Source organism: Pongo abelii, chromosome 5 (genome assembly GCF_028885655.2).
Source record: "Pongo abelii isolate AG06213 chromosome 5, NHGRI_mPonAbe1-v2.0_pri, whole genome shotgun sequence".
Taxonomy (NCBI): domain Eukaryota; kingdom Metazoa; phylum Chordata; class Mammalia; order Primates; family Hominidae; genus Pongo; species Pongo abelii.
The window spans coordinates 131,084,655-131,110,892 of record NC_071990.2 but is presented as its reverse complement, the minus strand read 5'-3'; the positions used below and the strand labels follow the sequence as shown (position 1 = coordinate 131,110,892).

General features: G+C 40.4%; 1 protein-coding gene across 2 annotated transcripts in view; it reads left to right on the top strand.

The window, feature by feature from the left end:
- The window catches only part of ARHGAP18 (Rho GTPase activating protein 18), a 135,909-nt gene that overhangs the window by 87,565 nt on the left and 22,106 nt on the right, over positions 1–26,238 (top strand). For both annotated transcript variants that reach the window (XM_024247808.3, NM_001131730.1), the window contains 6 exon segments: positions 6,549–6,714; positions 9,198–9,289; positions 14,046–14,123; positions 17,611–17,770; positions 19,718–19,800; positions 24,846–25,052. In XM_024247808.3, coding sequence (XP_024103576.2) covers positions 6,549–6,714; positions 9,198–9,289; positions 14,046–14,123; positions 17,611–17,770; positions 19,718–19,800; positions 24,846–25,052 — 786 coding nt within the window.

Below are 26,238 nucleotides of genomic sequence, written 5' to 3'. Positions count from 1 at the left end.
AATGTGACCAGTTTTGTGTGATTTTTAAAAAGGAAAACTCAGTAGAAATCACAGAAAATCAGGAGAACATGAAGCCAGTGGCCCTCCACCTCACTGAGTTTGTTACTATGCTCTCCTCCCTGTGGGATGTGTGTCTCCAGTCATTTAGTGGACCATGACAGACCACCCATAGTGTGTCAGATCTGTGGTACAACAGGGTTACAGAAGTGATTAAGAAGTGGCTCCTCCTTGAGGGGCTCACAGTACCACATCAACACCTATCAACCTAGATATCTCCCTGCCTACTCTGGTGGATGGGAAAAATGGAGTAGAACAAGAATGGTTACAAAACTTAGGATTTAGGAGAACTGAATTTGCATCTTCATGACATCATTGGCTTTGTGGCCATGTTTAAGGCACTTAACTGAGTTTCAGTTTTTCCACCTAGAAGATGTTATAATAATTCTTATCTTATTAGGACTTTTGCAGGATTAAATGAACGGTTTTTCGATAACAGAATTATTATTATCATTTTTTTCTTACCTTGCCATGAAACATAGGAATAAAGGAAGACCATGAAATGTTGATATTATTTTAAAAGCTCCATGAAAAAATATAATATGTAATACTTTTTGAGTGCTATTTAGCATTTGATCTTCGCCACAACCTTATAAGTTAGGTTCAGTTGTTCTCATTTCACAGATGAGGAGGCTAAGGCACAGAAGGGGACATTGTTTGCCAAAGGTCACATAGTAAGTTATGAAAACAGGATTTGCCACCTGTAGTCTGACTCCACTCTCTTGAAACCTGTGCAGTGCCCCATGGAGGCCATCCTGCCCCCTGCTGGAAATTTGCTTAGGCCCCATCTTCAGTGATGTTCATTGCTGTTTATTTGATGTTCTCCTAGGAAAAAAAACACATTACAAACAATGAAGAAAGACCCCTTTCCTCTTACAGTGGACTTGAAGGCTCTCTTTTGAATTGAGTTTGCTTAAAGGGAATTAGCTTCTCACTTACTAAAAGTCATAGGTTTTACAAATTGCTCTAGGAGAGTGACTCCAACGTTTTCATCTCACAACTCCTTCATACACTTAAAAATTATTAAGGGCCTCAAAAACCTTCTGTTTATGTGGGTTATACCTATGGACACTTACCATATCTGAAAATAAAATTGAGAAATTGAAAAAATATTAATCCATTTAATATAACAATATTATAGTTAACATAAATATCTTTTTCTCAAACTGGAAAATAGCCATATTTTCTAAAAAAAATTAAGTGTATCATAGTTTTAATTTTAGCGAGTCTGTAATGTCTGGCTTTAGTTGAAGTCAGCTGGATTATCATATTTACTTTTGCATTCAGTCTGTTGCAGTAGCACTCATTTACATCTGGAAAACTGTATACTCATGAGAGAATGAGAGTGTAAAAGGCAAAATAATGCCTCATTACTAATTATTAAAATAGTTCTGAACTTTTTGGAAGGATATTGGATACCCCCAATGGTCCCTGGACTACACTTTGAGAATTACTGCTTTAGGACATGTCTTTTGCCCTAGTATTTAGACAATGAAGTGTTAATGATAAGATGCAAGAAGTACCAAAGCAAAGGGAATAAAATAGGTGCAGTTAAATCAGCTAATCAGCAATTGAATTAAATGAAAAATTCAAAGGTAAACTCAAACTGTAAGAGAATGATCAGTTTTAGTAATAGGTAAACACAATGGGATTGTAATTTGTATTAAATGTACACACTAATGAACATTTGTGGTTTGCTTTCTTATGTTTAATGTGTTTAATATTAAAAGATGATATTTGAGAAAGGCAGAAAAACACACCACTATGTGCTTGTGATTATGAAGTAACATCTTAGTCCCACTTTATTCAGCAGTGAAAGTAATATACAAGTTGAGTATCCCTAATCCAAAAATCCAAAATTCTAAATGTTCCAAAATCAGAACCTTTTTGAGCACTGGCATGATGCCACAAGTGAAAAATCCCACAAAGTACTTAACACAAAATTAGTTTCATGCAAATTAGTTAAAATATTTTGTAAAATTGCCTTCAGGCTATGTGTATATGAAACATAAATGAATTTTGTGTTTAGACTTGGGACCCATCCCAAGATGTCTCATTGTGTATATACAAATATTTCAAAATCTGAAATCCAGAGCACTTCTGGTCTCAAGCAGTTTGGATGAGGTGTACTCAACCTGCAGTAGCAACCAAATAAAAGCACTTGGGCAGTGCTGGGCACTAAATCTCACAATAGCCCTCTGAATTCAGTGGCCCATCCTCTTCTTCCTTCTTTTTGTTGCCCTTCTCCTCCTTTCCCTCCCTCTCCATCTCCCATTTTACAGAAGTAAAAGTTAAGCCATTGCCATAAGTCACACAACTAGTAAGTAGATAGGTGACTGGTAAGCTCTGAAGTCCATGTTCTTCGTTTCCCCTGTGTCCCTCTTACCCCAATGGGCTGTAGCCTTTCTGGACCAATCTTACTTGGCTTTTGTGACAATTAAAAGATACATAAGTGTATGTGAAGGGTACCTGGCACATTCTAAGCATACACTCATGGCTACTATTCCTCTTTCTCTTCCCCCTACTTGTCGTCTTCATGTCATCTTCTTCTGTTTCCCCCTCCCCTTCCCCTTCCTTTTCCCTCTCCCCTTCCTTGCTCTCCTTCCTTTCCCTCTCCCCTTGCCTGCTCCCCTTCCTTTTCCCTCTCCCCTTCCTTTTCCCTCTCCCCTTCCTTTTCCCTCTCCCCTTCCTTTTCCCTCTCCCCTTCCTTTTCCCTCTCCCCTTCCTTTTCCCTCTCCCCTTCCTTTTCCCTCTCCTCTTCCTTTTCTCTCTCCCTTCCTTTTCCCTCTCCCCTTCTCCTTTTCCCTTCCCCTTCTCCCTCCCCCTCCCCCTCCCCATCCCCCTCCCCCTCCCCCTCCCCTTTCCCCTCCCCTCCCCCCTCCCCTTTCCCCTCCGCTTTCCCCTCCGCTTTCCCTTCCCCTTTTTCCTCTTTTTCCCTCTCCCTCCCTCCTCCCCCTCCCTCCTCCCCCTCCCCTCCCCCCTCCCCCTCCCCTCCCCCTTTTCCACCCCTTTTCCCCCCCTTCCCCTCCCCCCTTTCCTCCCCTTTCCCCCCCTTTTCCCCTCCCCCTTTCCCCTACTCCTTTTCCTCCCCTTTTCCCCCCTTTTCCCCTCCCCTCCCCCTTTTCCCCTCCCCTCCCCCTTTTCCCCTCCCCTCCCCCTTTTCCTCCCCTTTTCCCCTCCCCTCCCCCTTTTCCCCTCCCCTCCCCCCTTTCCCCTCCCCCCTTTTCCCCTCCCCTCCCCCCCTTTTCCCTCCCCTCCCCCTTTCCCCTCCCCCTTTCCCCTCCCCCTTTCCCCTCCCCTCCCCCCCTTTTCCCTCCCCTCCCCCTTTTCCCCTCCCCTCCCCTTTTTCCTCTCCCCTCCCCTTTTTCCTCTCCCCTCCCCTTTTTCCTCTCCCCTCCCCTTTTTCCTCTCCCCTCCCCTTTTTCCTCCCCTTTTCTGCTCCCCTCCCCACCCCTCCCCTCTCCTTTGTCCTCCCCTTTTCCCCTCCCCTTTTCCCCTCCCCTCCCCCTTTTCCTCCCCTTTTCCTCTCCCCTCCCTCTTTTCCTCTCCCCTCCCTCTTTTCCTCCCCTTTTCCCCTCCCCTCCCTCTTTTCCTCCCCTTTTCCCTTCCCCTCCCTCTTTTCCTCCCTTTTTCCTCTCTTTTTCCTCTCCCCTCCCTCTTTTCCTCCCCTTTTCCTCTCCCCTCCCTCTTTTCCTCCCCTTTTCCCCCCCTTTTCCCCTCCCCTCCCTCTTTTCCTCCCCTTTTCCCCCCCTTTTCCCCTCCCCTCCCTCTTTTCCTCCCCTTTTCCCCTCCCCTCCCTCTTTTCCTCCCCTTTTCCCCCCCTTTTCCCCTCCCCTCCTTCTTTTCCTCCCCTTTTCCTCTCCCCTCCCTCTTTTCCTCCCCTTTTCCCCTCCCCACCCTCTTTTCCTCCCCTTTTCCTCTCCCCTCCCTCTTTTCCTCCCCTTTTCCTCTCCCCTCCCTCTTTTCCTCCCCTTTTCCCCTCCCCTCCACCTTTTCCTCCCCTTTTCCCCTCCCCTCCACCTTTTCCTCCCTTTTTCCCCTCCCCTCCCCTTTTGCCTCCCCTTTTCCCCTCCCCTTTTCCCCTCCCCTTTTCCCCTCCCCTTTTCCCCTCCCCTTTTCCCCTCCCCTTTTCCCCTCTCCTCCCCCTTTTCCCCTCCCCTTTTGCCTCCCCTTTTCCCCTCTCCTCCCCCTTTTCCCCTCTCCTCCTTTTCCTCCCCTTTTCCCCTCTCCTCCCCTCTCCTCCCCCTTTTCCTCCCCTTTTCCCCTCTCCTCCCACTTTTCCTCCCCCCTCCCACTTTTCCTCCCCTTTTCCCCTCTTCTCCCACTTTTCCTCTCCTTTTCCTCTCCCCTCCCCCTTTTCCTCCCCTTTTCTCCCCCTTTTCCCCCCCTTTCCTCCCCCTTTTCCCCCCCTTTTCCCCCCCCTTTTCCCCCCTTTTCCCCCCCTTTTCCTCCCCTTTTCCTCCCCTTTTCCCCTCCCCTCCCCCTTTTCCTCCCCTTTTCCCCTCCCCTCCCCCTTTTCCTCCCCTTTTCCCCTCCCCTCCCCCTTTTCCTCTCCCCTCCCCCTTTTCCTCCCCTTTTCCCCTCCCCTCCCCCTTTTCCTCCCCTTTTCCCCTCCCCTCCCCCTTTTCCTCCCCTTTTCCCCTCCCCCTTCCCCTCCCCTCCCCCTTTTCCTCCCCTTTTCCCCTCCCCTCCCCCTTTTCCTCCCCTTTTCCTCCCCTTTTCCCCCCTTTTCCTCCCCTTTTCCCCCCTTTTCCCCCCTTTTCCTCCCCTTTTCCCCTCCCCTCCCCCTTTTCCTCCCCTTTTCCCCTCCCCTCCCCCTTTTCCTCCCCTTTTCCCCTCCCCTCCCGCTTTCCTCGCCTTTTCCCCTCCCCTCCCGCTTTCCTCGCCTTTTCCCCTCCCCTCCCGCTTTCCTCGCCTTTTCCCCTCCCCTCCCCTCCCGCTTTCCTCGCCTTTTCCCCTCCCCTTTTCCCCTCCCCTTTTCCCCTCCCCCTTTCCTCGCCTCTCCCCTCCCCTTTTCCCCTCCCCCTTTCCCCTCCCCCTTTCCTCGCCTCTCCCCTCCCCCTTTTCTCGCCTCTCCCCTCCCCCTTTCCTTGCCTCTCCCCTCCCCCTTTCCTTGCCTCTCCCCTCCCCCTTTCCTTGCCTCTCCCCTCCCCCTTTCCTCGCCTCTCCCCTCCCCCTTTCCTCGCCTCTCCCCTCCCCCTCCCTCTCCTTCTCTTCTTTCTCTCCCCCTCCCTTTCCCCTTTCTCTCCCCTTCCCTTCCCCTTCTCTCTCCCCTTCCCTTCCCCTTCTCTCTCCCCTTCCCTTCCCCCCTCTCTCTCCCCTTCCCTTCCCCCTCTCTCTCCCCTTCCCTTCCCCCTCTCTCTCCCCTTCCCTTCCCCCTCTCTCTCCCCTTCCCTTCCCCCTCTCTCTCCCCTTCCCTTCCCCCTCTCTCTCCTCTTCCCTTCCCCCTCTCTCCCCCCTTCCCTTCCCCCTCTCTCCCCCCTTCCCTTCCCCCTCTCTCCCCCTCTCTCCCCCCTTCCCTTCCCCCTCTCTCCCCCCTTCCCTTCCCCCTCTCTCCCCCCTTCCCTTCCCCCTCTCCCTCCCCTTCCCTTCCCCCTCTCCCTCCCCTTCCCTTCCCCCTCTCCCTCCCCTTCCCTTCCCCCTCTCCCTCCCCTTCCCCCTCTCCCTCCCCTTCCCTTCCCCCTCTCCCTCCCCTTCCCTTCCCCCTCTCCCTCCCCTTCCCTTCCCCCTCTCCCTCCCCTTCCCTTCCCCCTCTCCCTCCCCTTCCCTTCCCCCTCTCCCTCCCCTTCCCTTCCCCCTCTCCCTCCCCTTCCCTTCCCCCTCTCCCTCCCCTTCCCTTCCCCCTCTCCCTCCCCTTCCCTTCCCCCTCTCCCTCCCCTTCCCTTCCCCCTCTCTCTCCCCTTCCCTTCCCCCTCTCTCTCCCCTTCCCTTCCCCCTCTCTCTCCCCTTCCCTTCCCCCTCTCTCTCCCCTTCCCTTCCCCCCTCTCTCTCCCCTTCCCTTCCCCCCTCTTCATCCACTTCCCCCTCCCCTCCCCCTCTCTCTCCCCGTCTCTCTCCCTTTCCCTCTCCCCTTCCCTTCCCCCCTCTTCTTCCCCTCTCTTCTTCCCCTTCCCTTCCCCCCTCTTCTTCCCCTTCCCCCTCATGGATTGTGCTTGACTTCTAGCCTTCCTTTTCTGAAGGTCACTTAACTAGAAGTCTTTTTCTCCTAGTTCACTGTCTTTCTTGTCCTCTGAGCCACTGGTATTAATACTCCGAGTTTGCGGTCTGGTCCCATTGTCTGTCAGACTTTGGAAGTTGACTCCCGAGCACTCCACAGCTTTAGGGGTCGTCATCATGACAAGATCACTCTTCATTCTGACTGGAGAAATTCTGTGGCTTTTCTTATCACTTATTCTGAGTATAACTTCTTTCTGTAGTTGGTTTTTCCTTCCTGCATTACAATGGAGGTTAGGTACTGTAAGCTTTTACTATATTGATGATGTTTATTTTAGAGTTTCAGATTGCCAAAAGACAAAACGGGTACCACAAGGATTGGTGACCTCGCACCCCAGGACATGAAGAAAGTTTGCCATTTAGCCCTAATTGAGCTGACTGCCCTCTATGATGTATTGGGTATTGAGTTGAAACAACAAAAAGCTGTGAAAATCAAAACAAAAGGTAATCATGAAATGATAAACCCTTGGATTTATTTCTAAAATATCAAGGATGGACTTGGCTTTTTAGCAGTATTTCTGGGAGACAGGGAAAACACCTGCAAAATAAACCAACACTTGAATACATCTAAAGTTTATATTCTAAGATGTTACCTTCAAAAGTTTTATAACTGGATAGAGATACACTGTGTCCTAGACTATAGAGAATAAAGGCATAGTCAAATAATTTAATTCTCATAGAAGGAAATTCTGAAGCAAGGACTCTTAACTCATTTGCTTTCTCCTTTAAAAACTATATATTAAAAAGATACATATTTGGTACACATACTTATTTATTTCCAGAGTCAGATCTTGAAAAATGACTTTAAGACAGTGGATTCTAAATGACTACTTTTGATTATTCATTGGATAGCAAATAAATGGGCTAGTTAGTAGTCCGCCCTTTGTTCCTGGACATTCTAATTTTACCTATTTTGCAAAGACATTCTTTCCCCTATTAATAAAATACCACCATTGTGACAAAACAATACCACTAGATTGTACTTATCATGGAAATATGGAGTGGTTTTTTTTTGTTTGTTTTTTTGTAAGTACCTTGCTTTACCCATTAAATAAACAGTTTATTTTTAATGATATAATAGAGAACAGACACCTCTTCAGTTTTTGTTTCTCCAGTAATTTATTGATCTTGAAATCCACATCATTCTCTGTTGACAAGGCTTTACTTTAGGAATCTTTGTCCTCTTATTTAACTTTAGAAGTATCTCCTAAAGAGAAACCAAGAATGAGGATTATTGAATTGCTATGGTAACCTTCACAAAGACAAGTATTCACCTGATTTAGGTTTTAGAGGCAATTACTCTGTAGGACTGAAGTGTACCTTCCCTTCTGGTCCTGTCATGCTGGGCCCCAGAAGACCTCATTCTGTGCTTAGTTCTTTGAGTATTTTAGCTTAAAGCCTAGGATGGTGAATTTCTGAGTTAAATGGTGCTCTGTTTTTTCATAAGTCCATTGTGGACAATGAAGACTTAAGATGCTTTCTGAGAAGCTCATCACAAAGCCTTCTCCAAACATAAAATAGAAATACAATTTAAATAGTTGTGGGTCAGTGCCCAAGATTTTTAAAGTGGCTCAGAGAGTTTTTTTTTTTTAATGTTATGTTTTAGAATTGCATCCTGGCAAAGAAACATTAAGTTGTTTATATCAAGGCTATCACTGTTAATAGACTTTCTTTTCATTTTTATTTAATACCTGTTTGTCTTATCCAAGATACTGATTTTATGTTATACCCTAGACCCTTGGCATCCTTGAGATTGCATCTTTTCCGAATTCCCAAACTGAAAAGTTATTTACTGGGTTACTGGCGTTCTTTTGAATGGCATCTCGATTAAGTGTCACAATATCCAATGCCTGTCCTCATACCACAAGATAATCCCCTTTTTCATGTTCACAGATGATTTTCATTTCCATGCTGATATACGTCATACAGGAAAAAGTTATCACTTTGGTGCTAACCGTCCACTCAGTGATGGGGGCAGGGTGGAGGTGCTGGTCAAAGCCATGTTCATACCAGACTCAAGGCATATGATTTTAATTTAGAAAAATTGTAAATTATTGCCATCATTTTTTTCTGGAGCTATTTCTAAGTATATACAATCACAAAGTTAAATTTAAGAGTAGCAAGTATCTATTTTCTAAAGAGAAACATTTGTAGAACAAGATCATGATCTTGTCTGATTTCTTAGAAAGCAAATATTTATATTTTGCTGTATTGTAAAGTGTTCAATGTCTATTTAATATGGAAAAGATGAATGATATTTGCTTTTTTTGGTGATAAAAAAGGTGACAGCTCTGTCACTGAGGCTACAGTGCAGTGGTGCAGTCACGGTTCACCGTAGCCTCAACCTCCCAGGCTCAAGCTATCCTCCAACCTCAGCCCCCCAAGTAGCTGGGACTATAGGAGCCTGCCATCATACCTGCCTAATTTTTTTTTATTTCTCATGAAGATAAAGTCTCACTATGTTGCCCAGGCTTAGGCTGGTCTTGAACTCCTGGGCTCAAGCAATCCTCCCCCCTTGGCTTCCCAAAGTGCTGGGGTTACAGACATAAGCCACTGCACCTGGCCAATATTTGCTTTTAAGTAAGAATTTTTAATTTGATTACATTTAGTAAATTACTTGGATATTTTGCATGCTCTCACAGCCCTCTGTTTCTCTTATGCAGCAGTTTGCACTTTTCTAATTATGTTGGTAATTATTTGCTATCATTTGTTTAGTTGTCTTTCCTTGTTACATTCCTCTATAAGGCAGGGCCAGGATTTTGCTATTGGCCACCATATATATAATGTTGAGATGCTGTCATTCACTTAGTAGTTGCTAAATAAATAGTTGTCTGATTGACAGTATCAGAAATCTTATGCTTTAACATTTTTATATTAATATTTTATAGATTGACAAAAGTGAGGAAATTTCATTTTTTTTCTTGCAGATTCTGGTCTTTTTTGCATTCCATTGACAGTGCTATTAGAACAAGATCAGAGGAAAGTACCAGGAACGCGAATACCCTTGATCTTTCAAAAAGTAAGTAGGCTTGGATTGGTCAGCATAGACAGAACATACTTAAGCTAATAGTGGTTTTTGTATTCATATTATTATAATACAGTTTTCCAATTGATATACTGTCATGTTTTGTACTTTGATTTTCTATTCAGGAAGCAAATTTGTTTCAAGGGCTCATAAGTTTTATATTCATGGTGATGCTTTCTGTGTTATTACTGTAACTGTGATTACCTGGCATCATTTTCCTGTCTTATATTAGCTGGCTTTGTATAATTGAGATTTCAATTCTATAATACATAGGAGTGGGAACTGCTTATAAATTTCTAGGGAATTGCATCCTCATGAATATTTCATGCCTGTGTATATTTCCTCAGCTTTTCTATTTACAGTGAGGATGTCCAATTTAATTTACCAGTGCCTATTTCCAAAGTAGGCAAAGAAACCATAAAGTAGAATTAGAAAATGATTGCTAAACTATTAAGTCACTTGTGTAGTCAACACTCAATTATTCATAAGGGGATTATCTGTGGCAATATAAAAATTTCCATCCAACCTCTGAGCCATCAATGTTCAGAAACACAGATTACATTTGAGAAAAGCTAAGGAATGCAGAGTGAGGAAGACAGGTCAACTCAGTTGTGAACTACCCAAGCTGTAGATTCCTTGCAGCAGCCCAGGCATATCGCCGTTTCTGAAATTTCTTGGGACAGTAGAAATTGATTTGCAGTTAATTGGCTCAGCAAACTCATCCAGTACTAAGGCTCAATCTACTTGGCACTTATTCTTCCCCTCTTCCAAACCAGTCAATTAATTCCCTGTCTTACCTACTAACCTTTGGTGCTTTTTTCCCCTCATATCTACCACTACATTCAAACCTGCATCTCATTATTTCTCCTGACAAACTTTGTTCTATACAGTTTATCCCACCCGTCAGCCTCTTTTAGCCACTGCATGCAGAACATGTATCTATGGAGAGCTGTCAGCAGTACCTGTGATTAACAGGAGGAGGCTGACAAATACAGGCTATATATTCAAACTCTTCTGTCAGTAGCAGTTGCAATTTACGATACACCAAAGCCTATACAAAGCAGGGATCTCAGCAGCATCCTTTCCTGGGGTATTAGTCAAAGTTCTCCAGAGAAACAGAAGCAATAGCATATATTTAGAGTGAGATGAAGAGATTTTTTTTTTTTAATTGGCTCACACAATTGTGGGGCTCACAAGTCTGAAATATGTAGAGCAGGCTAGCAGACTGGAAGCTCAGGCAAGAGTTGATGCTACCATCTTGAGTCCAAACTCTGCAGGCTGAAACTTAGGCAGTGTTTCTTTGTTGCAATCTTGAAGCGAAATTGCTGCTTCTTTGGGAAACCAAAATCTTTTAGGCCTTCAACTGTTTGGATGAGGCCCACTACATTATAGAGAGTATTAAATAATTTTCATTACTCAAAGTCTACTGTTACAACCAAAAAAAAAAAAAAAAAATCTGTCACTGCAACATGTAGACTGCTGTTTGAACTGAACCCCTGTGAAATTGCTGCTTCTTTGGGAAACCAAAATCTTTTAGGCCTTCAACTGTTTGGATGAGGCCCACTACATTATAGAGAGTATTAAATAATTTTCATTACTCAAAGTCTACTGTTACAACCAAAAAAAAAAAAAAAATCTGACACTGCAACATGTAGACTGCTGTTTGAACTGAACCCCTGGGTGCTATAGCCTAGCCAAATTGGCACACAAAATTCACCATCACACCGCAGAAATACAGCGAGCTTCAGTTTCTGTGGAGGTTCAATGATGCCACGTGATCTGGCTGAGGATTGCATCCAGTCTATTAAGAAAAATCTCCCTTTGTCATTTTCTCTTGAAGTTTTTCTTTTTAATTTATTTAGCTGGTTATTTTACATTTTTGGTCCCTTAACATTCTGCAGACTCTGGCTGTCTTATCTGTTTGAAGGATTGGATAATGGCCCTAAAGTATTTTTGTTTCTATAAAAAATAAAGGAGCATATAAAAAGTTTACTTGTAGATAACACTCATCTGTTTGCATCCCTTGTGAATTAAAGCAAAAAATCACAGTGATCTATCACAAAAAAAGTTTTGATTTATCAGCTGACAACTCAATTAGGTCATATCTCTATTTTGTAAAATGGAAAAAATTAGAAACTACTGATTTGCAAGAAGATTCATTACCAGTCTTTAGAGGACTATAATTTAATTTTTGAGCTTATATACCCGAAAAGGACACTAACAAAGCTTATCTAATATCTGTGAACCTGTACCTGTTATATTATTATTTTACTCAGAGGTACATTGTTTAAACCTTGTGTTCTCAGAAGGGTGAAGGAAATAGAAATATTGCTAATTTTAATCTATGAAAAAAGTCTGTCTGATAACCTAATTATCAAATCTAGTGTTTTCACTGTCAAATGAATCAGCCAACTCAGCCATACTTTGTGTCAAAGAGTGTGTGTTTTCATTTTTCAATTCACATAAGTATGTAATATATATTTTGATAAATGCTATGAAAATTACTGATAAATTACAGAACATAGATAAATTAGTAAAAACAGCATCATTAAAATGTATGGGTCAATATAGTTATTTTTCATCTCTATTTTAATCCTGATAATAAAAGGAATGCTATAAAGTATTATTTATATTTTAATGTAATATAATGTAGCTAAAAATGTTATTTTCAGTGAGATAGAAAACACATGGCATTCCTTCTAACGATATATGTACATAACTCTATTGGGTGCTGGTTTTTAGCCTTAGAGAATAATAAAAAGGACTCAAATATTAAAATGCAGAAATTACGCTCATTCAGTTATTTAGAAGTCACAATCACTTTTTCCTGTGTACTTAATGAAAGTGAAAGGCATATATTGCTGAAAACTAATTTGCTCCAGCAGCTAGCATACAATTGTACTTTTTGTTAATAGGACTAGAAACATTTTAAACATTTCAAATAAAATGAAAATTGGCTATACATTGAATATTGCTTAAATTTGGTTTTAAATGCTTTATTTTGAATAACGCCCATCTGATCTAAAATAATTCGCCTAAAATTTTTGCCATGGGATTTTATCCAGTGTTACTTGAAAAATGTGGTCTTGGAAAATATTCCAGAAGAATTTTTTTCTTTTTTTTTTTGAGACAGAGTCTCGCTCTGTCACCCAGGCTGGAGAGCAGTGTTGCGATCTTGGCTCACTGCAAGCTCCGCCTCCCGGGTTCACACCATTCTCCTGCCTCAGCCTCCTAAGTAGCTGGGATCACAGGCGCCTGCCACCACGGCCGGCTAATTTTTTGTATTTTTAGTAGAGACGGGGTTTCACCATGTTAACCAGGATGGTCTCGATCTCCTGACCTTGTGATCTGCCCACCTCGCCCTCCCAAAGTGCTGGGATTACAGGTGTGAGCCACCGTGCCCAGCCTACTCCAGAAGAATTTTTAAAAATCCTGTACTGCTTTGACTGATCAAAGATGCTTCTCTTTTCCTAATATAAATCCTTAGGAGAATTTTGAGACTACTATGCTTAGTTCTTACCTGACTTCCTCAATATCAGTGCATCTTTGGCCATAATATAACGCAGGAATAGAAGAGGTGAAGTCTTTAAAGAAAAGTTGACATCTCTTCCGGTGTCCACATACTAGAATATATCTAACTTCAGAATATCGAGACAAAGGTCAAAATACCTCATGTATGATGCTTTGCTCCTAACAGACACTTTTATGTGCAAGGGAAAAACAGTAAGCTCTAGGTAGTTTATAGAGCCTTGTTTAATCATTAAAGGAGGCTTCCCTGAAAAATTTTTTTTTTACATTCTTTTGATACTCTAGAAGATTTTATGCCTTAGGGCATGCAGAGAATATTATAGTAAGATTGTGGATGAGTGAAGACTAGGTCTGTCTTTTATAAAGTAGAGAAGGCAATTGTGAAATGAGAGTGGGTGCCAGGGAGGAAAACCTATATGATGCTAGGAAATGCCTTATATTCAAACTGAGGACATGAAAACTGATTTTCTTAAAATAGCAGAATATGTTCTATAAAGCCTTTGTGTACTGCTCAGGGAATGCCTACTCTGAGAAGATCACTTTATCAAGAATCTGACCACTCTTATCATCTTCTTAGCCTCCAATAGTCATTGTAATTTCTCCGTTTGCCTTCTTTTTGCGGGTTTCTGCCTTTTTAAAAAAGAAAAACAAAAAAATGCTTTTTGTGGGAATCTGGAGTTAGATCAGCGTATTCATTGGGCATCAGGTATGACTTAGAGGCCATATACAAGGACATTTTTCTTTGTTTAACACCAAAGGCTTAAAATGAATATTTGCAAACAGTTTTTTTTCTGCATGTCATAAATAATTCTTTCTTGGAACAAGCTAAAAATGAGATGTAAATATGCAAATGCTAGATTTTCATAAGATTTATTTGATTGCAGAATGTAGGTTTCTGGAAAAGCAGAATAAATAGATGTTCTTAGTTGCTTTTAAACAATGAACATCTTTATTCTGTTTGTTTGGAGTACCACAGCTGTTGTGTGAAATTACGCACTTCTGTTATAAAGTAGCATAAGGCCCAACTTTTTCTAAATTAAAACAAAAGTTTCTGGACTTATTGTTTTGAAGGACAGTGGTAGTGAAATAGCATTCAAAACCTCATAAAATCCAGTTTACATGTCATTGTAATCAGTTTTATTTATATGTGAAACAAATGTTAAATTTGGAATTGTACCTGTTACAAATATGGAAATTAGAATGTTTCTCTGTTTATGCACAGCTGATTTCTCGAATTGAAGAGGGAGGTTTGGAAACAGAAGGCCTCTTACGGATCCCTGGAGCTGCCATTAGAATCAAGGTAATCTCTGGGTTCTACTAATGTAAACATTTTATTGTTTATTTACACTCATGCATTTTAAAAGCTAACTTGTCCTCTCTACCCCTTTTTTCCATTGTTAGTAAAGTAGATAAAATAAAACAATAAAACCTTTTACCATTCAGTTTAGTTTTTCTACAGTCCCTTCTGGTTTTTGCTAAGTTTTGTTTTGTTTTGTTTTCGAAATCACCATATTACCTATAATAATACTATGACAAAAGAATGTGATGAGTTAAAACATTAATGGCGTGGGGATAGTTGTGATAGATTTAGCCAGGATGAGTAGTAGCAATTGAGTTTACAGAAGTCACGGCCGGGCGTGGTGGTTCACACCTGTAATCCTAGCACTTTGGGAGGCCAAGGCGGGAGGATTGCTTGAGGTTAGGAATTCAAGACCATCCTGGGCAACAAAGTGAGACCCTGTCTCTACAAAAAATAATTTAAAAAAATTAGCCAGGCATCGTGGCGCTTACCTGGAGTTCCAGCTACTCAGGAAGCTGAGCAGAGAGGATTGCCTGAACCCAGGAGTCCCATGTGGCAGTGAGCTGTCATTGTCCCACTGCACTCCAGCCTGGGTGACAGAGCAATAAGACCCTGTTTCTTAAAAATAAAAGAAAAAACACTTTGGGAGGCCAAGGTGGGCAGATCACGAGGTCAGGAGTTCAAGACCAGCCTGGCCAAAATAGTGAAACACCATCTCTACTAAAAATACAAAAAATTAGCTGGGCATGGTGTTGGGCACCTGTAATCCCAGCTACTCAGGAGGCTGAGGCAGGAGAATTACTTGAACCTGGGAGGCACAGGTTGCAGCGAGCCAAGATCGCACCATTGCACTCCAGCCTGGGTAACAGTGCGAGACTTTGTCTCAAAAGAAAAGAAAAAAAAGGCCAGGATGATAGACTCCAGCAGATGGGGGCGTTGACATCCTCTGCATAATTAGTCTTAGTGAGCCGGCCAGACGAGACACTCTCAACCACCTTCCTGATTCACACAGTTCCCTGTCTTGCTGCATCCAGGGTAGCCTGAGTCTGGCTGGTGAAATAATTCCTAGACTTCCCAATTTGAGCCCTCCCTTCTCCCTTGCCTTTTCTTCTCTCTGGATGACATTTTCTTCCTACTGTTCCAGGGTACCACCTGTCCTCCTGCTGTCATCTTTGTGCCTCACTTTTTGCCCTGGGGGATAAAGCTTCCAATGAATGCATGATAAAGATGGAATTACCCTACAGGGGATGCATACTACATATCCCCTCAGGGGATTTAAATGTAAAGGGGACTCATACTTGGAATTGTAGCTGTATCTGGAAGCAGCCATTAACTATTAACTTTTACCCTATGTTCCAAATTCACCTTTAGCTCTGCACTGAGATAGCACGAGTAACCACTGCCCACATCCAATACATTGTCTTCCTGAATTTGAAAATCCAAGAGAAAATAGGAGAGAAGAGAGATAATCTCGCTTCATCTTCATAACCCCATTCTTTATGAAATCTTTAGAGCTGAATCAGGACTAAGTGTTTCTTGGGGAGTGCACACTGTCCTGGCCTGCTTCTAATGGGCTCTGGTGTTGCCAGGATTGGAATTACTCTTTATACATTTCACAGTTTGCATCACCTGCTTATTTTGATAAGTTGCCTTGATTTAGGACACCAGTTTCGGCCTCCTTGGCTCTTACTACATAGTGATCTCATTTTAATAGGATTCAAGTAGCCTGATATATTCTGATCATAATTTTCCACTTGTGTCCCCTGGGTTTGGTGTCTGGTACTTAGAGGTCCCTGAAACTGTGGTGTTTGTAAGTTTCATAGCTTGTCATTGTCTCACTTCATGTAACACCTACGGCACGTTTGCCACTAATGGACATTGTGTGATTCTGAGACAAGCTCTTTTAAGTACATTCACTAACAGATATAATTCCTCAGAAACAGGTAACAAACATAACTTCATATTACTCATATTGGCAAGATAGTGCTCAATTCACCGTTCAAAGCACTCGGGCCCTCACTAGCAGACTGCAATGGCCAGCTCACAGGAGGCAAAAATACATTTACTTTAGTACAGAATAGTGAATATAATGCAGATTTTACTTTGCAACGAGAAGGCTGGCAGAAGGACAAGTTTAACTAAGTGTAATTTCTAAGAAGGCCAATTAAGTGGATTCAGCTGGCTCAACTCTTCAACCCAGCCTGTTGTCATATGCCAAATTATGCAGCAGCTGGTCCATTATAAATAATTTAAAAGATAATATGCAAAAATTTTGGTTGTCTCTTTTCCCCCTGGCCCCACCAAATTTCTCTGTACTATTCTCTCTCCCTCTCCCTCCATTCTTTCTGCCTCTCTTCTCTGGATCTTCCTCTGTTGTCCTTTCCTCCCTCATTCTTTCCCTGCTCATTCTTTCCCTCCATGTCCCTGCTCTCTCCTTTTCCTTCCCTCCTTATCTCCCACTCCCTTTTTCTATCTTTTCCTCCCTCCTCTTTTTTTTTTCCTCTTCCTCCTTTTCTCCCTCCTCTTTTTTTTTCCCTCTTCCTCCTTTTCTCCCTCCCTCTTCCCTCCTCCCTATTTCTTTTTCTGTCTTTGCCACTCCCCTTCACCTATTTCATCAATTACAGAAATAATTGGGGGTAGAGAATGGTTGTTGTGTTAGGAAGAGAAAATGTGGTAATTTGCCTTACAAGAAAACAAAGAACATACTTTGGGAGAATGGTTTCATGTAACAGAGGAAAGTGACAGAAACTTGTGATGGTTTTTAACATGATAGGATTTATGTATAGTAAAGAAGTATACAAAAAATAGTAATTACAAAACTCAATTGATTTATTAGTAATAATTTGCCTGACAAATTTTGTAGAGTTCTGAGGTAAGTGAACTAGATATTTCTAATTCTGCATAGACTCAGACTGTTTTCCGCAGCTGGCAGCAGGATGGCTGTGCATTAAAGACAGGTATATTGATGTATTTTCTTGCCTCGTTTACTATAAAATTGGGTTTTCCATTTCCCGTAGGTGACTAATCAGAAGTAGCCTTCTGTTTTAGTCCCAGAGATTGATTATGTATTTTTTTATGTAACATACTTCTAAATTTAAAACATATACTTCTTTTTTAATGATTTTTTTCTTAATTTAATGAAGATTTACAATATGTAGATGAAGCCCCCAAATGGAACAATTATTTTAACCAATCTCTTAATTAAAACTTTATTACTTACAGTTTGTGGAATATCCAGGAAAAAGTATAAATTTTAAAATGTTTTTTGGCCTTAGGTACAGTTTTTTGTTGGTAAAGTACATTTGGATTAGAGGAGAGGAGTAGTTTTTTTCCTGAGTAAAAGAAATATTGACTTTTGGTAGTCTGATTTGTCTTGTCTAAAGAGCAGAATCTCTTGAAAGTGAAAATGTATCATACTCTCAGCAGGAAAAAAAATGCACTTCTAGCTGCTGCTTTTTTTTTTTTTTTTTTTTTTTGTGCCTATCAGAATCTTTGCCAAGAACTAGAAGCAAAGTTTTATGAAGGGACTTTTAATTGGGAAAGTGTCAAACAGCATGATGCCGCCAGCCTGCTGAAGCTCTTCATTCGGGAGTTGCCCCAGCCACTGCTCAGTGTGGAGTATCTCAAAGCCTTTCAGGCTGTCCAGAGTAAGTGTTATCCCTCTTTGAAGCAGTCCTTCTGCTGGTGCCATCTATGTTAATTGTTTTAATGACATTTGGCATCACAAAGAACGCAACTCAGACGTATTTGGGTGGACATATTGACTAAACTGATGTCAGTGGGTGCTCAGCTGCCATGCATTGTTTTCTGTTTTTCTTATAAATATGCATTTCTGAGTAAACAGATAACAGAATGTTCTCTTTGGGTACAGATTAATTGCATGACATTTAAGCAATACAATATATTTCAGTGTTAAAACCTGGAAACTTCACGTTTCTCTTATAATAGAATGAGTCACATAAGATCTCTGATACAATTTTCTTGCCAAGTGTTAAAAAGCAACTTACTGGAGAAGCTGTGGATGAACAGTTATCATAAAAGCACAAGGAGAAGTGGTAGAGTCTGTGAGCATTTCTTGAAAAATTAAATTCTGAGGTTGTCACGCAGAAACGTAGAGCAAAGCATTTTGCTGCCTCATTGGTGGGAGGTCACAAGCTGCTTCTTATGTACTGCCATTTTGTCGTCTTGGGCAAGCTACACATTAGTGTCTCTAATAGTTCTCGAGTCTTTTTCCAGTGAACCCAGATCTTATAAGGTTTATCTACTGGCCTAATTATCCATTTTACACCTGGAGGCCATGAAGAAAAGTAAAAATGCCATCACTGCCTTCAAGTAACTGTATCTTTATCTTTTAAACAGGGACACTTATAAGAATGAAAGAGGGGCACTATTAATAATTATGGTGAGCTCCCAGCACTTTGGGAGGCTGAGGTGGGCAGATCACTTGAGGTCAGGAGTTCAAGACCAACCTGGCCAACATGGTGAAATCCCGTTTCTACTAAAAATACAAAAATTAGCCAGGCATAGTGGTGCGCACCTGTGATCCCTGCTATCCAGGAGGCTGAGCCAGAGAATCGCTTGAACCTGAGAGGTCGAGGTTGCAGTGAGCCGAAATCGCACCACTGTACTCCAGCCTGGGAGACAGAGTGAGACTCTGACTCAAAAAAAAAAAAAAAAAAAAAAAAAAAGAATAAATTGCGGTGAGCTACAGTTTCAACCAGAACTGTGCCAGGCTGTTCTTAACACATACAATATTGAGATGGTTTCATGAGTCATCTCGTATCATGACATTTCTTCAGAATTTCTAGGAGAGATGGAACTGAAATCTCTTCTGTTTAAAGTATTTTTTTCTTAACATGTTTCTTCTTTAAACAGAATAAATTACCTTCTGTGGGAAATACTTTTTAATGTTTAAATTGTGCTACGTTGCATACATTTCCTGGATATGGATTAAAGGACCAAATTTATTGCTGAAAAAGACATGCTAGAATGATTCTAAATATCCATGAGTATTACTTAAATGGGGTAAGGGCTGCTGAAAATGATAGCATCAATGATAATAATGTACCTCTTAGACTGTTGAGTTGCTGCTTTGTTTTCTAATTTATTCCACAGGCATTTATAAGCACCTATTGTGTTCCAGGCCCTATTTTACATATTCCTGTTGGAATTGATGGACTCTTACCATGCCTTTGTTCACTCGCCATTAAAAGAAACAAACCACTGTTACAGACGCACCCTGATACTGTATCATGGAAGGTCCAATCCTCTATGTCTTTTCATTGGGGAATAATTATCACGCAGAAGTTAAAATTATTTCCAAAGCACTGTTGTGTGTCTGCAAACATAAGGCCGCGCGTCATATGATCACAGTTGGAAGTGAGCATTCTGAGAGAGAGGAAGCTCCTAACAGCAGCTGCTTCTGCTGATCTCCCACAAACACACTCTCAACAAGGCTTGCTGCTCAGTCGTTGTGTCTTACATTTTACAGTCATGTTTATGCCAAATAACTTTTTTCTTAAAAAGTGAAAAAAGAAAGTAAAGGAAAATGTTCACTGAAGAAAAGAGTTCAGATTTATTTAATTTGTCTGCAGATCTTCCAACCAAGAAGCAGCAACTACAGGCTTTGAACCTTCTTGTCATCCTCCTACCTGATGCAAACAGGGACACACTGAAGGTCAGCTCGGTTAATTTACATTAAATATCCCTTAGAACTAAGCACAGTAATTTTTCATTATTTGTGGCAAAACAATAAGATGTGTATCTTGGACATGGTCAGAAAAGTCTATAAAGAAAAAGCATACTTTTAAGGACAGAGGGTGAAAGTCTTTAACTCTTTATGAGGTTGTTATGTTACTAATGTTATAAGTTTTTGTTTTTTTTAATTTTCACTATAACATTTCTTCTTCCAAACCAGATGATTGAGGTTCATTGGTTAATGGAAACGTGGGTGGTTTTTTGTTTTTTTTTCTCCTTCTTATTTCTTTTTTTTGCATTTATCAAATTATATTTAATAAGCAGGTAGCAGTAAGGTAAAATATAAATGTTTAAAACAAAAATCCTAAGTCTTATCAAATATAACCCACTATTACCTAAAGATATGACAGTTTGTAGTTTGAAATGGTAGATTTTGAAGTAAGTCATAATGGTGATTTGATACATTTGTTGGCCAAAAGATAGACCAACTCAAACAAATTCTAGTTATTTCTCTAAGGGTTTATGTGGCGTTTCTGATTTATATCACCATTTTGAAGTGATTTGCTCTAATGTTTATATAACTTAATATCATCTACTTTAAGTGTTATCAGAAGCTCTTATGATCAGGGATTGTGCCACACTGATTTATTTTCCTTAACAGCAGAGTTTATAGAGTAGTTGTAAAAGGTTTAATTATAAACTCTTAGAAAAAGGAAAAAAAATTAACTTAGTAAAAGTATTATCTTAAGTTTTTCCCTTAAGGGAAACATTTTTTATATGGGTAGAGGGCTTCTTTACCCTCTTCATTTTTTTCTATTTAAGATGAAATCTCATGACAAGAGCTTTCAAGTTAAGAAAACAAATTTACTAGTTGGTACATCTTGGAATTTTTTTCCCGTAATTCATTAAAACTCCTTGAATTGTAACTGCATGAGTGATAGTTCCTTAATGCCCATGGAATGAATATTAATACTCAGCTTTTCTTGATGAAGCAGCTTATGGGGATTACTGGAGGTAAAACGCTACATCCGCTACAGGAGAACTTCTAAAGGGTTATTCCCTTTCCTAAATCAGAAAAAAATCCTTTTGCTTCACTGGTTGTCAAATGAATAACCCAGAAGACAGCATTAGGTTTTATTTCAATTTGCTTTTGAGACAGAGGTCAACTCAGAAAGGGTTATATTCGAAGAGTGTGTGCCCAGGGCTACTGTGTAAGTGTGTGTAAATTGTGGCTGAGACAGGGACATATGACCCAGGACAAAGTGGGGCTGATGATCCAACATGTCCTCAGCTTGTCAGCAGTGCTCTCGACACAGGGCTTCAACTACTCAGAAATAGGGAGGAACATCTTTTTCTTACTCATTGACCACCCTATCAATGCCCAGTGTGCGGTGGGTACTGGAAAACCTATGATTTACTTAAGATACCCCTACATTCAAATGAGTTCAAGTAGTTGTAGGAGGAAGCACCAATTCAATATGGCTGCTTTGGGTGTGGCTGATCTGGAACTCTTCTTTGGACTTTGCCCTCAAAGCCCCAGGCATATTCTTTTAAAAATTCTGTTAAAAAATATTTTTTAAATTATAGGATAGTTCGTACATTTTGTGTATGAGGCTATTGGAAACATAATTTTATAATTAAGGGGGGGAGTACTATTTTTGGTAAAAAAAAAAAAAAAACTGGAAGATGCAAACAAGTAATTTTACATGTTTACTTAAGCTTTAGTGACTTAATTAGCCAGCTCTGCTGAAGGTTTCAAACTAGAACTTTAATAATAGAACATTTTAACAAGAATGCCATATGTGCGAAGAATAAGCCATAAATTTAGTTCTGTAAAAGGGAAGGGAAACTCCAATGCGATGTAATTTCGGGAAGTCTAACGCAAAATTCCCTGATTTATCCAGTGCTAGCAACACGCCTTCAGTTGTCATTTGAAGGACAGAATCATGTGCATGATTGTTTGGAATATTGCTACGGCAAGTCTAAGGGTTAGGAGGCACCATGTTAAATACCACATCTTGGAGTGGTAGTAAAGTGGCAGGTGTGTTTGGGCAGCTGCTTAACTACAGTTACTTTTTACTTTGAATTATGGTGCATTTGGACCAATGATCACACCTACCTTTGACTTGAAACAATAGTGAAGACTGATTTTAAGATAGTAAGAGGGGATCCATGTTAATATAATTCTTCACATTTATGTTTTTTGTAGTTTGAAGAAGCTCATTATATACATTGTCTCAATCCTTTCAGTCTGAGAGATAAGTATTCCCATTTTACAAATAAGAAAACTTTAAAGAGCAGAGGTATATAAAGATTTAACATCATACCCAGCTAATAAGTAAATGTGCTGGGACTAAACCTGGCTTTTCAGAGAGTGAACCCGGTGATAGATTGATACCACTAGACCGGTGATAAAGTAAATACTTTTTGAAACAGGAGAAGTTCTCATGAGTGTATAAAGAAAATGTGATAGATGCATACAGACACACACACATACACACATACACCCATACACCATGTAATACTACTCAGCCATAAGGCAGAATGAAATAATGACCTTTGCAACAACTTGGATGTAACCAGAAGCCATTATTCTAAGTGAAGTAAAGCAGGAATGAGAAACCAAATATTGCATGTTCTCACTTATAAGTAAAAGCTAAGCTATGAGGATGCAAAGGCATAAGAATGATACACTGGACTTTTGGGAACTCGGCGGAAGCATAGGAGAAGGGTGAGAGATAAAAGACTGCATACTGGGTAGCTTATACACTGCTCAGGTGACAGGCACACCAAAATCTTAGAAATCACCACAAAAGAACTTATCCACGTAAGCAAAAGCCGCCTATATCCCAAAAACTATTGAAATTATATATATATATGTGTGTGTGTATATATATATATATATATATATATATATATATATATATAAAGGGGAAATTCTTAAGGTTCAGATAGAAAATTCTGCAGTTCCTTCAGCAAGAGCTGGGCTAACATCTCGTTAATTTTATGTCAACTCTCTATCTTATTCTCTAGTATTCTGATAGTAATATTTTGAGTAACGTTATTACATATGCACACCACAATTAAAACAGTTTATTACCTAATCGCTGTAATTTATGCTCATAAAGAGATACATTGGTCCCTGAACAATTATTCTAAAATTAATTTAACAAAATTAAATATTTTTTCCAAACTTCAATTAATCTTTTGTCCTCATTTGAGAACATGTTGTTTTATATAACTTTATGCTTGGATTACAATTTAACTTCCTGAGCACTGTACTAGAAATTAGATACATACATCTCATTGTTAGATATTATAGCTCTGTCCTTAATTTGTTTCAAATTTTCAAGGTCTATATAGCAGTTACACTTGATTCAAAAGCAACCTGTAAGCACTTACAGGAATTTTTTTTTCCTGAAATTCTTTGGAAGATAGATACTTTTTTTCCTTTTTCCATTTTAGTATAGTATATTTGGCCTTTTTAGGGTAGGGATTTTAGGCTATGAAAAAATGATTCTTTTAATAGTTAAGAATTTAGAAACAAAAGCCAGATAGACCTGTAATGAAATTCTTTCTCAGGATTTGTTAGCTGTATGACCACCAGGAAGTTACTTACATTTTCCAAACATTGTTTTCTGATCTGTAAAATGGAGGTAATTACAGCGTGTGTCTCCAAGTTAGGATTAAGTAATCTCTATCGTGCTTCATAAACTGCCTCATTCATAGAGAACATTGAATACCTGTGCGGTTATAGTTACTGTTGTTCTAGAACAAAAGAAGAAGGCAAAAGAAAAATCTGAAGCCTTAAGTCCTGTTAGAGTAGGGTGACCTCAGCTGCCTTTGCTTTTTGGAGAAGGTAGTTTCAGAGGACAATGAGTGTCTGCAGTAGGGGCAGATGTACGTGGCATCAAGCTGAGCATAACCTAACCTGTTCTGATGAAAAGTTCCTTCTCATTCATTTTTTAAAAAATTCTCAGCTGGGTATGGTGGCTTACACCTGTGTAATCCTAGCACTTTGGAAGGAGGAGGTGGAAGTGTTTCTTGAACTCAAGAGTTCAAGACCAGCCCGGGCAACACTGCAAGAATTTGCCTCTATGAAAAATCAAAAAAATTAGCCAGGCATGGTGGCATGCACCTGTGGTCCCAGCTACTCTGGAGACTGAGGCAGGAGGATCACTTGAGCCCAGGAGTTTGAGGCTGTAGTGAGCTATGATCTCTCACTGCACACCAGCCTGGGCAACAGAGCGAGATCTGGTCTCAAAAAAAAAAAAAAAAAAAAAAAAAAAAAGAAAGATTCTCTTTGGTCTTTCCTCATTTCCCCGCTTTCTCTATCACAATATTCTCTCACCTCTCTTTTCTTTTCTCTTTTCTTCTCTCTTTTCTTTTTTTTCTCTTCTCTTTTCTTTTTTTGAGAGAGGGTTTCTCTCTGTTGCCTAGGCTGGACTCAGACTCCTAAGCTCAGATGATCCTCCCACCGATCTGGGACTACAGGTGTGCACCACCATGCCCAGTGCCTGGGACTACAGGTATGCACCACCATGTCCAGTGCCTGGCTCATTCTTTATAATTCCATGTCAGCCAGATATTGATTGCCTTAAAGAAATGAAACTGAAGTTGAATGACCCTTTTTGAGGGAATTTTTAAAAATCTCTACATTGGAAAGTGCAGCATTTCCTGAAATAATGTTTGTATGATGTTTTACATTACTTTTCATCTCTTCATGACTTCCATAGGCCAGAGGTCTGACACTTCCCCACTCCTCTCTCTGCTCTCTAGTTCAGCTATGTGCCATCTCTGCTTCATTCCCCAGCGCCATGGTCCTTAGTAGAAGCAAATTTCCATCTCCAGGGAGCATCAACCAAATGGAGAAGCTTTGGTAACAGGGCCTGTTGGATGTGATTAGTTGACTGTGCTTATACACAACTTGTTTTTTTAATGAAATAAAAAATTGCATATGCTACAGTGCTTTAATCTTTTATCTTCATATGTGACACAAATCTCAAAGAGTCATTTCTGTTTCAGGCCCTTCTTGAATTTCTCCAAAAAGTAATAGATAATAAAGAAAAAAATAAAATGACAGTCATGAATGTAGCAATGGTCATGGCCCCGAATCTCTTTATGTGTCATGCATTGGGATTGAAGTCCAGTGAACAGCGAGAATTTGTAATGGCAGCTGGGACAGCAAATACCATGCACTTATTGATTAAGTACCAAAAACTTCTGTGGACAGTAAGTATATATCATATGCTTTGGTCTTAGTAGTTTAAAAAACAAATTGCATGTTTGTTATTAGCTTTATTAATTTACATTTAAAATTTGTGAGTGCAGAAAATATTAAAGACATTTTATTCATATAGGTAAGGAGGGCCCTGTGAATTTCTGTTTTAAAATTATGTCACAACATGCCTTGTAAGAAGTACTTTTTACTTACTTCTGCCTATTTTCCCATTTCTCAGTGTTTAGGCCTGCTGTATTTTTAAAAGCCAATGCTAACTTGGTTTCAGATTATTCAGTTGTTTTTCATAGACACTTTATTGAAAGGGATGCATGCATTTTGTACCCTTATTACTGAGAACATCTTTAAAAATGGTTTCCTCTGTTTTACACTTACGTTGAGCTTGTTTTGACAGCTTATCAGAGGATGGTAGTGGATGAGAGGCTTCGTTGATTAGGTGCTCATTTTCCAATGAAATTTATAATTTTTCAGGAGGCATCTTATAAGCATTTAGGAAAAAATGACCTAAAGGAATTCCAAGCAAAATTATAATATTGAATATTTCAATCTCTTATTTGAGGAACTGCCAAACATTAATTTGTTAAAAAGACAGAGTGATGATATTTCGATCCTGAAGTCTTTATTTTTATAATCCATAAAAAGACAACTGATGTAGATGATTTCAAATGTGTTTTTTAATAAAATTTAATGTCCATTTATTAAATCTCAATGTTTGAAATGTCAACATTATTTCATGGTTACATTTTGATACCTTAAAATATTTTGTTTTTGCTAATGTGATTTCTTAGGATAAATTTGTCCTGCATTTTTGCTAGCTACCTATCAGCTCTTGTTTCTTGGGGAGTTCTTTCTCTCATGACAGCAGCAGCTAGCTGGTTATTAGAAGGGGACTTGAGGTTAGATAGCAGGGCTGTAGGTAGGAGGCTGCAAAAGGAAAGACCTACGGAGGTGGCTTCTACTGCTCGTCACCTCAGGGGGTCTCCAGTCTGGCATGGAAGACGGCCACTATGTCCTTGAACTTCACAAAGCCTCTTTTGGAACCTTCCACAGTGGGTGGTAAATTACACCACGTGGATGCCCTGTACACCTGGTAAGTGAATAACATGAAGCATTTTCTTTTCACAGATTTAATGAATAGTGCATGTAAAATGGCAGTCTTATCAAAAAGAGAAACTACTC